Here is a 15618-nt window from a genome sequence, read left to right as displayed (position 1 = left end):
AAGGAAGGGAGATGAGGAAAGGGGAGGAGGTAGAGGGAAAGGGTAGGTGATGAGGGGAGAGAAGAGAAGGGGCGGAGAGGAGGGGAAAGGTGGGAGAGTGGAGAAGAGGAGAGCAGAGAAGAGAAGAGAGGAAAGGAGGCAAGGGGAGAGCCCTGAGTGGTTAATTAGAACTGAAAGCAGCCCTTCTTTTTTATCCCACGTGTCTTTTCATCCTTCCTTTCTCCAGAGACAGAAAGTACAGAGAGTGCCTCTGCTGGTGCTAGGACAAAAACCTCTCCCTCAACGTCAGCAAGACCAAGAAGCTGATCGTAGACTACAGGAAAGAGGGTGGAGGGAGGGTCAAGAGCTTCAAGTTCCTACGTGTCCACATCCAGAACAGTCATGAAGAAGGTACGGCAATCGCTCTTCTCTCTCAGGAGGCTGAAACAATTTGGCATGGCCCCTCAGATCCTTAGGAACTTTTACAACTGCACCACTGAGAGCATCCGGACTGGTTGTATCACTGTCTGCTATGGCAACTGCAGGGCCCGCAACAGGAAGGCTCTACAGAGGGTGTTGCGGACGGCCCAACGAATCACTGGGGGCGAGCGCCCAGCCATCCAGGACGTACATGCCAGTCACTGTCTGAGAAAGGCCTAAATAATTGCCAAAGATTCCAGCCACCCGAGACATGGACTGTTCTCCATGCTCCTGTCCGGCAGGCGGCACCGGTGCATCAAGGCTCAGACAAAGAGTCCTAAACACCTGGCCATAAGACTGTTAAATATCCAGGTTTACAACACTCTATTTACCCAGGGGGCAGTAGCAACCTTGTCCAGGTGCTTAGCCTGATTGATAAGGACACGGGTGCTACCAATTAAGGTGATGGTCAGTCAGTGTCCCAGGTTGTGGAGGCTTGAGGCTGCTGGTTTGTTTGGTGGCCATGAGGCTGCTGGTTTGTTTGGTGGCCATGAGGCTGCTGGTTTGTTTGTTGGCCATGAGGCTGCTGGTTGTTTTGGTGGCCATGAGGCTGCTGGTTTGTTTGGTGGCCATGAGGCTGCTGCTTTGTTTGGTGGCCATGAGGCTGCTGGTTTGTTTGGTGGCCATGAGGCCTCTGGTTTGTTTGGTGGCCATGAGGCTGCTGGTTGGTTTGGTGGCCATGAGGCTGCTGGTTGGTTTGGTGGCCATGAGGAGGCTGGTTTGTTTGGTGGCCATGAGGCTGCTGGTTTGTTTGTTGGCCATGAGGCTGCTGGTTTGTTTGTTGGCCATGAGGCTGCTGGTTTGTTTGGTGGCCTTGAGGCTGCTGGTTTGTTTGGTGGCCATGAGGCTGCAGGTTTGTTTGGTGGCCATGAGGCTGCAGGTTTGTTTGGTGGCCATGAGGCTGCTGGTTTGTTTGGTGGCCATGAGGCTGCTGGTTTGTTTGGTGGCCATGAGGCTGCAGGTTTGTTTGGTGGCCATGAGGCTGCAGGTTTGTTTGGTGGCCATGAGGCTGCTGGTTTGTTTGGTGGCCATGAGGCTGCTGGTTTGTTTGTTGGCCATGAGGCTTTTCGTTTGGCTTTGAGTCTTTAGTTTGGGCATGCCTGTGGTTTTATTTTTTGTGTGTTTATTTTCGTCACCATCTGAACAAATAAAGTCAAGACGGAGCTGGCCCTGACCTCAGTAAGTTGCTGTCTCCTGGGCACATCCAACACAGTCCTCAAACGCTGATTTCTCACATAAATGCACACATTCATTCAGGTTACAGACCACGTAACTAAGCCTAGGACCCATAGACAATGCGAGTGTAACAATATCCGTAGGCTAGTTATTGGGTTCATAACAATTGGTTCAATTATTTCTTGAATGAGCAGAAATTACACATTGTTTATGTACAGCTTGATTAAAGCACAGGAAGCAAACATATGTTAACACAGTCATTTTAAATAAATTGTGTAACTGCAGACTCAAGTGATTGATTGACAGTAGCTATTGAATGATACATACAGTACGTGCTTGTGTGTGCTTGTGTGCGTTTCTCTCCTACATCTAGTTCAGAGTACCATTCTACCAAATTACAACAGTCTTTTTCAGACTGTCATTAAGATATTAGAGAGCTTATTAAACAGCAGTGCAGTTACATTGCAAGTCTCCCCATATTCCTTAGCCTTATGGTATTTTTCTAAAATCTCTGCAGTTCTCAGATGCATGATTTACAGGCTGTCCATTCTCATGATATCTGCAGTAGAAACAACACAGAGTTAGACTAACCACTCTCTCAGAACCTAGATTATGAACAACAGAGTTAGACTGACCACTCTCTCAGAACCTAGAATCAGGAACAACACACATAATCAGTCCTAGTCCTTACGATGTGGTCAGTGTAATTAGAGTAGTAGTCTCTTACCTCGGGGTGGTCAGGTTTGTGCCGTCCACCCATTTTCAGGTCCTCTCAGTAACTAACAGTCAGACAAATCCAGACATGTTAGTCCTTAGCTATAGCTACCTAGCTAGGCTAACAAGCTAATTAGCAACAACAACACAAATCGAACAGACCTTTGTGAAGTAGTCAAGCAGTGATAAATGTGCACCAATGTCAAACAAATTGATATGAGTATGATGTCATAGAAGAACAACTAGCTACTGCATTTTATTTGGTATCTACAAGGGGTCATTTCATTAGCTACAGTGGGGCAAAAAAGTATTTAGTCAGCCACCAATTGTGCAAGTTCTCCCACTTAAAAAGATGAGAGAGGCCTGTAATTTTCATCATAGGTACACTTCAACTAGGACAGACAAAATTAGAAAAAAAATCCAGAAAATCACATTGTAGGATTTTTTATGAATTTATTTGCAAATTATGGTGGAAAATAAGTATTTGGTCACCTACAAACAAGCAAGATTTCTGGCTCTCACAGACCTGTAACTTCTTCTTTAAGAGGCTCCTCTGTCCTCCACTCGTTACCTGTATTAATGGCACCTGTTTGAACTTGTTATCAGTATAAAAGACACCTGTCCACAACCTCAAACAGTCACACTCCAAACTCCACTATGGCCAAGACCAAAGAGCTGTCAAAGGACACCAGAAACAAAATTGTAGACCTGCACCAGGCTGGGAAGACTGAATCTGCAATAGGTAAGCAGCTTGGTTTGAAGAAATCAACTGTGGGAGCAATTATTAGGAAATGGAAGACATACAAGACCACTGATAATCTCCCTCGATCTGGGGCTCCACGCAAGATCTCCCCCCTGGGGTCAAAATGATCACAAAAATCCCAGAACCACACGGGGGGACCTAGTGAATGACCTGCAGAGAGCTGGGACCAAAGTAACAAAGCCTACCATCAGTAACACACTACGCCGCCAGGGACTCAAATCCTGCAGTGCCAGACGTGTCCCCCTGCTTAAGCCAGTACATGTCCAGGCCCGTTTGAAGTTTGCTAGAGAGCATTTGGATGATCCAGAAGAAGATTGGGAGAATGTCATATGGTCAGATGAAACCAAAATATAACTTTTTGGTAAAAACTCAACTTGTCGTGTTTGGAGGACAAAGAATGCTGAGTTGCATCCAAAGAACACCATACCTACTGTGAAGCATGGGGGTGGAAACATCATGCTTTGGGGCTGTTTTTCTGCAAAGGGACCAGGGCGACTGATCCGTGTAAAGGAAAGAATGAATGGGGCCATGTATCGTGAGATTTTGAGTGAAAACCTCCTTCCATCAGCAAGGGCATTGAAGATGAAACGTGGCTGGGTCTTTCAGCATGACAATGATCCCAAACACACCGTCCGGGCAAAGAAGGAGTGGCTTCGTAAGAAGCATTTCAAGGTCCTGGAGTGGCCTAGCCAGTCTCCAGATCTCAACTCCTAGGAAAACCTTTGGAGGGAGTTGAAAGTCCGTGTTGCCCAGCAACAGCCCCAAAACATCACTGCTCTAGAGGAGATCTGCATGGAGGAATGGGCCAAAATACCAGCAACAGTGTGTGAAAACCTTGTGAAGACTTACAGAAAACGTTTGACCTCTGTCATTGCCAACAAAGGGTATATAACAAAGTATTGAGATAAACTTTTGTAGGTGACCAAATACTTATTTTCCACCATAATTTGCAAATAAATTCGTTAAAAATCCTACAATGTCATTTTCTGGATTTTTTTTTCTCATTTTGTCTGTCCTAGTTGAAGTGTACCTATGATAAAAATTACAGGCCTCTCTCATCTTTTTAAGTGGGAGAACTTGCACAATTGGTGGGTGACTAAATACTTTTTTGCCCCACTGTACATTGGTTATCAAGATGGTTTGTATTGATTGTAGAAGTGTGGCAGTCAACCCTTTTGCATGAAAACCATTATTTGTTATACATAGTAGATATTACAGTACATTCCTAACAGGAATGTAAGCTATGCCAAGATCTCCAGACATCCCAGACCGAGGACAGCCCCGCTGGTGCACCTGCCTGAATTGCCAGGAGATGGCCAATGACCTTGAGAGGAAGTGCTGCGGTCAGAGCCCGGACAGATGTGTGAGCAGGATGGCACACATGAAACTTTTTTGCCTGGAGGAGGGGATTTTGCGCCTTGTCCGGTCTACCAGAAAGAACATTTTGCCACAGGCCAACCTGCACAGATCACAAGGAGTACAGACATGCATCATAAAGACTATGTTGTTTGGCAGTATGGAGCCCTGGGACAAGAACCAAGTGGTAATCTCTAGGCTGTAGAGATAGAGCTCTGATGTCCTCACTCCAGAAGACAGCACAGTAAATCCACTCCCAGCGCTGTCACAAAGCCTATAACAACATAGTGGAGTGGTGAAATGGCAGCAGTTGTGTGTTATAAGGTTCATGAGTATTTGGATTGACGTATTTAGCAAGTTGAACTTGGAGATATCTCTGGTGGTACTGCTGGACAGTAAGTACCACCAGAGATATCTCAAAGTTCAACTTGCTAAATACGTCAATCCAAGTACTCATGAACCTTATAACACACAACTGCTGCCATTTCACCACTCCACTATTCTATTTATCATTACCAAGTATGTTTACATAACAGTTGAACACTTTCCACAACTACACTGTACTTTATTATTTTTTGAGGAATTGTTTTAATGGTCTGGGTGATTTAGTACTTTACCAGTTCAGTACTTTATCAGAATGTTTTCCTTACTCTGCTTTTGTTATTTTGAGGTTACAGAGACGACCTTGTATTCTTGTTTATCTCCCTAATAAACCTCTAGTTAACCTGATCTTTTTAATCGGACCGACTTGTTTTGTACTGTATTTACACCAGGGTAGTCCATCTTTTTGGATATCTACCCTCCTGTAGGTCTGTTAAGTTAAAACCGCCAGGAGCATAGATATCCAGAAAAAGAGAACAATTTAGTAAATAATACTAAAACCATTCCAAAAGTACAATAGTCATTTCTATTTGCTAGGTAAAGAATACACAAATATTGTTTCTCACAGAAATGTATTGTTTCCCACACAAACTTCCCTTATTTACAAATTATTTATAAGTTTGGTTGTAGGTCCCCCTCTTTCAACAACATTTCTGAGTACTCTGTAGGTTTTCACACTTCCCGGGAGCCACCAAGTCTGACAATAGGGAAAGCTCATGTCCTTCCACACTCAAAGGTGTGCCAACTGCTTCCTGTGTTGCGTGGCGACATCTCCTTGAAGTTATAGAAGCTCAACCGTAGTTGCTGGTGGCACTTCAGGGAGTCTTGGTTCATTTGATCTCAGGATCATTCTCCTTGGTAGCCCCAGTTGAGAGCCCAGTCTTCTCAACACTGTTCTCTGAAGTTCTGGGATGTAGGTGTAGTCCTTTGCTGTTTTCAATGTGTAGAAACCTTAGACTTGTTGTATAGTCTCCTGTAGCTGAATGATAGAAAAATATTTGTTGAGTATTTTGTCTATAGAAATTAATTACTATCAGTGCAGACAATATTGACAATATAACGGTGATGACATGTACAGTGGGGAGAACAAGTATTTGATACACTGCCGATTTTGCAGGTTTTCCTACTTATAAAGCATGTAGAGGTCTGTAATTTTTATCATAGGTACACTTCAACTGTGAGAGACGGAATCTAAAACAAATATCCAGAAAATCACATTGTATGATTTTTAAGTAATTAATCTGCATTTTATTGCATGACATAAGTATTTGATCACCTACCAACCAGTAAGAATTCCGTCTCTCACAGACCTGTTCGTTTTTCTTTAAGAAGCCCTCCTGTTCTCCACTCATTACCTGTATTAACTGTACCTGTTTGAACTCGTTACCTGTATAAAAAGACACCTGTCCACACACTCAATCAAACAGACTCCAACCTCTCCACAATGGCCAAGACCAGAGAGCTGTGTAAGGACATCAGGGATAAAATTGTAGACCTGCACAAGGCTGGGATGGGCTACAGGACAATAGGCAATCAGCTTGGTGGGAAGGCAACAACTGTTGGCGCAATTATTAGAAAATGGAAGAAGTTCAAGATGACGGTCAATCACCCTCGGTCTGGGGCTCCATGCAAGATCTCACCTCGTGGGACATCAATGATCATGAGGAAGGTGAGGGATCAGCCCAGAACTACACGGCAGGACCTGGTCAATGACCTGAAGAGAGCTGGGACCACAGTCTCAAAGAAAACCATTAGTAACACACTACGCCGTCATGGATTAAAATCCTGCAGCGCACGCAATGTCCCCCTGATCAAGCCAGCGCATGTCCAGGCCCGTCTGAAGTTTGCCAATGACCATCTGGATGATCCAGAGGAGGAATGGGAGAAGGTCACGTGGTCTGATGAGACAAAAATAGAGCTTTTTGGTCTAAACTCCACTCGCCGTGTTTGGAGGAAGAAGAAGGATGAGTACAACCCCAAGAACACCATCCCAACCGTGAAGCATGGCGGTGGAAACATCATTCTTTGGGGATGCTTTTCTGCAAAGGGGACAGGACGACTGCACCGTATTGAGGGGAGGATGGATGTGGCCATGTATCGCGAGATCTTGGCCAACAACCTCCTTCCCTCAGTAAGAGCATTGAAGATGGGTCGTGGCTGGGTCTTCCAGCATGACAACGACCCGAAACACACAGCCAGGGCAACTAAGGAGTGGCTCCGTAAGAAGCATCTCAAGGTCCTGGAGTGGCCTAGCCAGTCTCCAGACCTGAACCCAATAGAAAATCTTTGGAGGGAGCTGAAAGTCCGTATTGCCCAGCGACAGCCCCGAAACCTGAAGGACCTGGAGAAAGTCTGTATGGAGGAGTGGGCCAAAATCCCTGCTGCAGTGTGTGCAAACCTGGTCAAGAACTACAGGAAACGTATGATCTCTGTAATTGCAAACAAAGGTTTCTGTACCAAATATTAAGTTCTGCTTTTCTGATGTATCAAATACTTATGTCATGCAATAAAATGCAAATTAATTACTTAAAAATCATACAATGTGATTTTCTGGATTTTTGTTTTAGATTCCGTCTCTCACAGTTGAAGTGTACCTATGGTAAAAATTACAGACCTCGACATGCTTTGTAAGTAGGAAAACCTGCAAAATCGGCAGTGTATCAAATACTTGTTCTCCCCACTGTATTATGTCATAATATAAAAACATAACGCTAACATGTAACTCATTGTATATTATAATGAGTTGTACTAATGACATTTTCTTGGTTGCACATCATACAAATCTTTTTCACAACCAAGAGGATGACTAACACTTGCATAACCCTTACCAAAAAATCACGTCAAATTTGCATTTGCACTTGTCAAATCGAATTTTCACATGTGAAAAAGCTGTTTTCACATGTTGAGCTTAAATGTGAGAAGAAAAATGTGAGAAGAAAAACTTGTTTCACCTCAAAATTGTATATTCATTCGCATGTGAAAAACTGTCTCGTGAAATCTCACATTTACATTAAGAATTGCAAGTTCACATGTCAAAACCATTCACATGTGTAAATAGAATTTTCCGTTTCACAATTTATTGCAAGATCACATGTGGTGGTGAAATGGGGTTATTCTCCTCACGTGAAGAGTTAGCATTAACATGTTGCAGTAGTAATGTTTCCACATATGGAATTATAAATTCTGTAATACATGAATATAAATGTTCAAGTGTGTTAAAAATGTAGATTTCCTATTTCTGAGCCTTCCATTCAGAATGTTACTGCTGCAGGCACCCACCTCTCCTCTTCATACATTGGTCAGTGGCCATTGGAAGAAACCCAGTGAAAGAACAGAGAAGCTAGCACTCCGTGTCTCCTTATTTATATTTTTTAACATGTTAAAAGTAGCGCTGTTAGAGTTCTAATTGGCGCTGTTAACTAAAGTTTTAGTGCACAATTTTTATTATCACATTGTCTGAAAGCGTTAAAAATACACTGAAAACGTACAATACATCATCTCTTCAGCTAAAAACAACACAATGTCAAAACAAGTTAATTTTGAATTAAATTCACCTGATTTTGCTAACCGTTACCGGCAATATTCTTGTAAATGAAAATGCTCGCCTAACCTGCTACGAAAATCAGTTAGTATCAAATTGGAGTGAAAATAATGTGACCTGAAGAAACTGCGAGTGGGGTATCTCGTTTCCTCTTCAGTCTCTGCTGCTACCTTAACTACTCCTAGTGGTGAAAGTAAGAACTGCAATTGAGGCCAGAAAATTAATGCAGTCAAATAGGAGAATAATAATTCTGTCAAATAAATGTTTTGTTATTTTATCCTTTATTTATGGAGTCTTGGCAAAATTATTACTTTTTTTCACATTTTGTGTTACAAATTGGGATTCAATTTGTAAATTGATATTGTCAACAATATTTACAAAATACTCTGAAAGTGAAAGAATTTTCAATTTTTAAAAAGTTGAATAGAAATTAAATAACTATAATATAGTCATTGCATACGTATTCAGCCCCTTTAAGGCAAGCCTACATTTTGGCTTAACAAATCGCATAATAAGTTAAATGGGCTCACTCTGTGTGAAATAATAGGGGTTGACATGATTTTTGAATGACTAACCCTTCCTTTGTCTCCCATACATTCAACATCTGTAAGGTATTTGTATTTATTATGGATCCCCCATTGCCAAAGCAGCAGCTACTTTTCCTGGGGTCCAGCAAAATTAAGGCAGTTTATACAATTTTAAAAACATTACAATACATTCACAGATTTCACAACACACTGTGTGCCCTCAGACCCCTACTGCACCACTACCACATATCTACAGTACTAAATCCATGTGTATGTTATCGTGTGTATGTTATCGTGTGTGTGTGTGTGTGTGTGTGTGCCAATGTTTGTGTTGCTTCACAGTCCCCGCTGTTCCATAAAGTGTTTTTTAAAATCAGTTTTCTGGTGTCCTTTGACAGCTCTTTGGTCTTGGCCATAGTGGAGTTTGGAGTGTGACTGTTTGAGGTTGTGGACAGGTGTCTTTTATACTGATAACAAGTTCAAACAGGTGCCATTAATACAGGTAACGAGTGGAGAACAGAGGAGCCTCTTAAAGAAGAAGTTACGGGTCTGTGAGAGCCAGAAATCTTGCTTGTTTTGTAGGTGACCAAATACTTATTTTCCACCATAATTTGCAAATAAATTCATAAAAAATCCGACAATGTGATTTTCTGGATTTTTTCCCCTCATTTTGTCTGTCATAGTTGAAGTGTACCTATGATGAAAATTACAGGCCTCTCTCATCTTTTTAAGTGGGAGAACTTGCACAATTGGTGGCTGACTAAATACTTTTTTGCCCCACTGTAGATATGGTTAAAGTGACTATGCATATATGATGAACAGAGAGTAGTAGTACCGTAAAAGAGGGGTTGGCGGGTGGTGGGTGGCGGGACACAATGCAGATAGCACGGTTAGCCAATGTGCGGGAGCACTGGTTGGTCGGGCCAATTGAGGTAGTATGTACATGAATGTATAGTTAAAGTGACTATGCATATATGATAAACAGAGAGTAGCAGCAGTGTAAAAGAGGGGTTGGGGGGGGGGGGCACAATGCAAATAGTCCGGGTAGCCATTTGATTGCCTGTTCAGGAGTCTTATGGCTTGGGGGTAAAAACTGTTGAGAAGACTTTTTGTCCTAGACTTGGCACTCCGGTACCGCTTGCCATGTGATAGTAGAGAGAACAGTCTATGACTGGGTTGGCTGGGGTCTTTGACAATTTTTAGGGCCTTCATCTGACACCGCCTGGTGTAGAGGTCCTGGATGGCAGGCAGCTTAGTCCCAGTGATGTACTGGGCTGTACGCACTACCCTCTGTAGTGCCTTGCGGTCGGAGGCCGAGCAATTGTCGTACCAGGCAGTGATGCAACTAGTCAAGATGCTCTCGATGTTGCAGCTGTAGAACCTTTTGAGGATCTCAGGACCCATGCCAAATCTTTTTAGTTTCCTGAGGGGGAATAGGCTTTGTTGTGCCCTCTTCACGACTGTCTTGGTGTGTTTGGACCATTCTGGTTTGTTGTTGATGTGGACACCAAGGAACTTGAAGCTCTCAACTTGCTCCACTACAGCCCCGTCGATGAGAATGGGGTCTTCCTTTTCCTGTAGTCCACAATCATCTCCTTAGTCTTGGTTACGTTGAGGGATAGGTTGTTATTCTGGCACCACCCGGCCAGGTCTCTGACCTCCTCCCTATAGGCCGTCTCATCGTGTAGTGTTGAGTCATCCACATACATAGACATAGACACTCTGGCTTTACTCAAAATCAGTGGCATGTCATTAGTAAAAATTGAAAAAGCAAGGGGCCAAAACAGCTACCCTGGGGAATTCCTGATTCTAACCGGATTATATTTGAGAGGCTTCCATTAGAGAACACCCTCTGTGTTCTGTTAGGCAAGTAACTCTTTATCCACATTATAGCAGGGGGTGTAAAGCCATATCACATACGTTTTTCCAGCAGCAGACTATGATCAAAAATGTCAATCTGCACTGAAGTCTAACAAGACAGCCCCCACAATCATTTTATCATCAATGTCTCTCAGCCAATCATCAGTCATCTGTGGAAGTGCTGTGCTTGTTGAGTGTCTTTCCCTATAAGGTCCCTCAGTCAGGTATTGATTTTCAAGCTAGATGCAACTACAATGACCAGGGACCTTTTCAAAAGCCTCATAAAAAGGGCAGTGATTGGTACTGTAGATGGTTAACAATAACAAATCAGACATTGAATATCTCTTTAAGCATGGTCAAGTTAATAATTATGCTTTGCATTATGTAGTAAACCACCCAGACACATGAAAGATGCAGTTGTCCTTCTGAACTGAACACGAAAAATGTATTCACTTTTGTCCTAAACGCGAAGCCTTACAGTATGTTTGGGTGAAATCCAACAACACATAACTGAGTAATTGCCTCCTTATTTTCAAGCATGGTGGTGGCTGCATCATGGTATGGGTATGCTTGACATCGGGAAACGGGATGGAGCAAAGCACAGGCAAAATCCTAGAGGAAAACCTGCTTCAGTCTGCTTTACACCAGACACTGGGAGAGGAATTCACCTTTCAGTATGACAATAACCTACAACATAAGACCAAATCTACACTGGAGTTGCTTACCAAGAAGACAGGAAATGTTCCTGTGTGGCCAAATTACAGTTTAGACCAAAATCTGCTTGAAAATATTTGGAAAGACTTGAAAATAGCTGTCTAGCCATGATCCCACCTTCTTGACAGAGCTTGAAGAATTACGAAAAGAATAATGGGCTAATATAATGGGTAATATGTATACCGCTCTTAGACACTTACCCAAGAAGAATCACAGCTGTAATCTTCTGCCAAACATGTATTGACTCAGGGAGCTGAATACTTATAAAATAACTCAAATCTAGTCGTTGTATTTATATCAATCTATAAAAAGGAAAAGCATTTCTTCTACTTTGACATTATCGAGTATTTTGTGTATATTGTTGATTAAAATGTAATCCATTTTAATCCCACTTTGTATTGTTACAATGTGAAGAAATCCAAGGGGTATGAATACTTTTGCAAGGCACTGTAAGACAAAAGAAACATGACACAGTGTGTGACTGATGAATCAGAGCAGGAATTGAAGAAATGTATTCAAATGCTGGAAGTGAATTCTAGAATTGAACAAATAACTATGCAAATGGAAATCATTGGTCGATAACCAGAGTAAGAGGTTACAAAAATAGGATTTTGATTCCTATGCAATGTTCTACAAATAGTTCATTTTGTCTTTCTATTACTTTTGGTTGAAGTTTGGTTGAACAGCAAAGCAATCTGAATGGAGAAAGCACATTAAAACCACTTAGAATGAATTTGTTGCCATCCTAGGGCCATGTACTACCCATAAAGCATATTTAGAACTTTATTACTATTCAGAAACATCAAAAACCAACATACCATAAAAAATTCCAAAATACAGTTATATGATATTTTGGCCACATCGCTCAGCCCTAGATACACATGGCGTTTGGGCTTGGCCGGGCCATCCTGGCCACAGTCCTGGGCTATCACAGAGGCAGCGGGAGGGAGGGTGCAGTGGGGGAAGCAGAAGGGTGTGGTGGGATCGGAGCTGTTGGAGTAGTCACTGTTTCTGTTCCTGCTGTCATGGCTGCTCTGCTGCTACTGCTGCTGCTGCTGCTGTTGTTGTGTGAGTGGTGGTTACGGTGTCTGCCGTGATCTCTGGAGCCCAGGCTGTCCCGTCTGTAGCCCCTTTCCCCTCACTCTCACTCCGAGTGGTGCGAATAATGTGAGGAAGAGTTGACATCCTGGTAAGATGACCTTCCAGAGCCGATCCTACTGGCACCATACCTCACTCCTGAGTCCTTGTCCCGCTCTGTCCTTGTCCTTCTCTCTGTACCGGTCTGCCAGAGGGGGCTGCTCATCCTGGAGTGAAGGTGGTGGCATCGCATATGTGGGGTAGACCTGGGGCTCATTAGGATGTAAGGGGGCAGTAGGGGGGTACGTGGGCGACCCATGTGATAGCTGTCTTGAGGAGGAGCATGGGGGTCCTCTGGGTAACAGGGAGCTTTGCATGCCCCGGCTGAGGAAGAGACAGCAGAGGAGGAGCATGGGGGTCCTCTGGGTAACAGGGAGCTTTGCATGCCCCGGCTGAGGAAGAGACAGCAGAGGAGGTGCATGGGTCCTCTGGGTAACAGGGAGCTTTGCATGCCCCGGCTGAGGAAGAGACGGCAGAGGAGGAGCATGGGGGTCCTCTGGGTAACAGGGAGCTTTGCATGCCCCGGCTGAGGAAGAGACAGCAGAGGAGGAGCATGGGGGTCCTCTGGGTAACAGGGAGCTTTGCATGCCCCGTCTGAGGAAGAGACAGCAGAGGAGGAGCATGGGGGTCCTCTGGGTAACAGGGAGCTTTGCATGCCCCGGCTGAGGAAGAGACGGCAGAGGAGGAGCATGGGGGTCCTCTGGGTAACAGGGAGCTTTGCATGCCCCGGCTGAGGAAGAGACAGCAGAGGAGGAGCATGGGGGTCCTCTTGGTAACAGGGAGCTTTGCATGCTCCGGCTGAGGAAGAGACAGCAGAGGAGGAGCATGGGGGTCCTCTGGGTAACAGGGAGCTTTGCATGCCCCGGCTGAGGAAGAGACAGCAGAGGAGGAGCATGGGTGTCCTCTGGGTAACAGGGAGCTTTGCATGCCCCGGCTGAGGAAGAGCCAGCAGAGGAGGAGCATGGGGGTCCTCTGGGTAACAGGGGAGCTTTGCATGCCCCGGCTGAGGAAGAGACAGCAGAGGAGGAGCATGGGGGTCCTCTGGGTAACAGGGAGCTTTGCATGCCCCGGCTGAGGAAGAGACAGCAGAGGAGGAGCATGGGGGTCCTCTGGGTAACAGGGAGCTTTGCATGGCCCGGCTGAGGAAGAGACAGCAGAGGAGGAGCATGGGGGTCCTCTGGGTAACAGGGAGCTTTGCATGCCCCGGCTGAGGAAGAAACAGCAGAGGAGGAGCATGGGGGTCCTCTGGGTAACAGGGAGCTTTGCATGCCCCGGCTGAGGAAGAGACAGCAGAGGAGGAGCATGGGGGTCCTCTGGGTAACAGGGAGCTTTGCATGTCCCGGCTGAGGAAGAGACAGCAGAGGAGGAGCATGGGGGTCCTCTGGGTAACAGGGAGCTTTGCATGCCCCGGCTGAGGAAGAGACAGCAGAGGAGGAGCATGGGGGTCCTCTGGGTAACAGGGAGCTTTGCATGCCCCGGCTGAGGAAGAGACGGCAGAGGAGGAGCATGGGGGTCCTCTGGGTAACAGGGAGCTTTGCATGCCCCGGCTGAGGAAGAGACGGCAGAGGAGGAGCATGGGGGTCCTCTGGGTAACAGGGAGCTTTGCATGCCCCGGCTGAGGAAGAGACAGCAGAGGAGGAGCATGGGGGTCCTCTGGGTAACAGGGAGCTTTGCATGCCCCGGCTGAGGAAGAGACAGCAGAGGAGGAGCATGGGGGTCCTCTGGGTAACAGGGAGCTTTGCATGCCCCGGCTGAGGAAGAGACAGCAGAGGAGGAGCATGGGGGTCCTCTGGGTAACAGGGAGCTTTGCATGCCCCGGCTGAGGAAGAGACAGCAGAGGAGGAGCATGGGGGTCCTCTGGGTAACAGGGAGCTTTGCATGCCCCGTCTGAGGAAGAGACAGCAGAGGAGGTGCATGGGGGTCCTCTCGGTAACAGGGAGCTTTGCATGCCCCGGCTGAGGAAGAGACAGCAGAGGAGGAGCATGGGGGTCCTCTCGGTAACAGGGAGCTTTGCATGCCCCGGCTGAGGAAGAGACAGCAGAGGAGGAGCATGGGGGTCCTCTGGGTAACAGGGAGCTTTGCATGCCCCGTCTGAGGAAGAGACAGCAGAGGAGGTGCATGGGGGTCCTCTGGGTAACAGGGAGCTTTGCATGCCCCGTCTGAGGAAGAGACAGCAGAGGAGGTGCATGGGGGTCCTCTGGGTAACAGGGAGCTTTGCATGCCCCGGCTGAGGAAGAGACAGCAGAGGAGGAGCATGGGGGTCCTCTGGGTAACAGGGGCTTTGCATGCCCCGGCTGAGGAAGAGACAGCAGAGGAGGAGCATGGGGGTCCTCTGGGTAACAGGGAGCTTTGCATGCCCCGGCTGAGGAAGAGACGGCAGAGGAGGAGCATGGGGGTCCTCTGGGTAACAGGGAGCTTTGCATGCCCCGGCTGAGGAAGAGACGGCAGAGGAGGAGCAGGAGGGCAACATGTCCAGGGGAGGGTAACCACTGCTGGTCAACGACCCAGTGCTGTATCCAACATGTCCAGGGGAGGGTAACCACTGCTGGTCAACGACCCAGTGCTGTATCCAACATGTCCAGGGGAGGGTAACCACTGCTGGTCAACGACCCAGTGCTGTATCCAACATGTCCAGGGGAGGGTAACCACTGCTGGTCAACGACCCAGTGCTGTATCCAACATGTCCAGGGGAGGGTAACCACTGCTGGTCAACGACCCAGTGCTGTATCCAACATGTCCAGGGGAGGGTAACCACTGCTGGTCAACGACCCAGTGCTGTATCCAACATGTCCAGGGGAGGGTAACCACTGCTGGTCAACGACCCAGTGCTGTATCCAACATGTCCAGGGGAGGGTAACCACTGCTGGTCAACGACCCAGTGCTGTATCCAACATGTCCAGGGGAGGGTAACCACTGCTGGTCAACGACCCAGTGCTGTATCCAACATGTCTGACAGAAACACAATGACAGAATTCTCCATTTTGTTGATT

General features: G+C 46.0%; 1 protein-coding gene and 1 long non-coding RNA gene across 2 annotated transcripts in view; both read right to left on the bottom strand.

Moving 5' to 3' along the window:
- Positions 1-849: 849 nt before the first annotated feature.
- Positions 850-1557, bottom strand: LOC139559147 (uncharacterized). Its single transcript, XM_071374933.1, has one exon. It carries the CDS (start codon positions 1555-1557, stop codon positions 850-852), a length of 708 nt encoding a protein of 235 aa, XP_071231034.1.
- Positions 1558-5404: 3847 nt separating this feature from the next.
- The window catches only part of LOC139567790 (uncharacterized), a 25400-nt gene continuing 15186 nt past the window's right edge, over positions 5405-15618 (bottom strand). The window contains exon 3 of the long non-coding RNA XR_011673465.1: positions 5405-5828. This is a non-coding gene — a long non-coding RNA (uncharacterized lncRNA). The remainder of the gene's footprint in view (positions 5829-15618) is intronic.

The sequence above is a fragment of the Salvelinus alpinus genome, chromosome 1, assembly GCF_045679555.1.
Source record: "Salvelinus alpinus chromosome 1, SLU_Salpinus.1, whole genome shotgun sequence".
NCBI classification, from domain to species: domain Eukaryota; kingdom Metazoa; phylum Chordata; class Actinopteri; order Salmoniformes; family Salmonidae; genus Salvelinus; species Salvelinus alpinus.
The sequence above is the reverse complement of the archived record's forward strand: the minus strand, read 5'-3'. Positions and strand labels throughout refer to the sequence as shown.

What these genes read in the sequence shown, in the direction of transcription:
- LOC139559147 (XM_071374933.1), bottom strand. Translation starts at nt 1,557, where the DNA reads ATGCCCAAACTAAAGACTCAAAGCCAAACGAAAAGCCTCATGGCCAAC.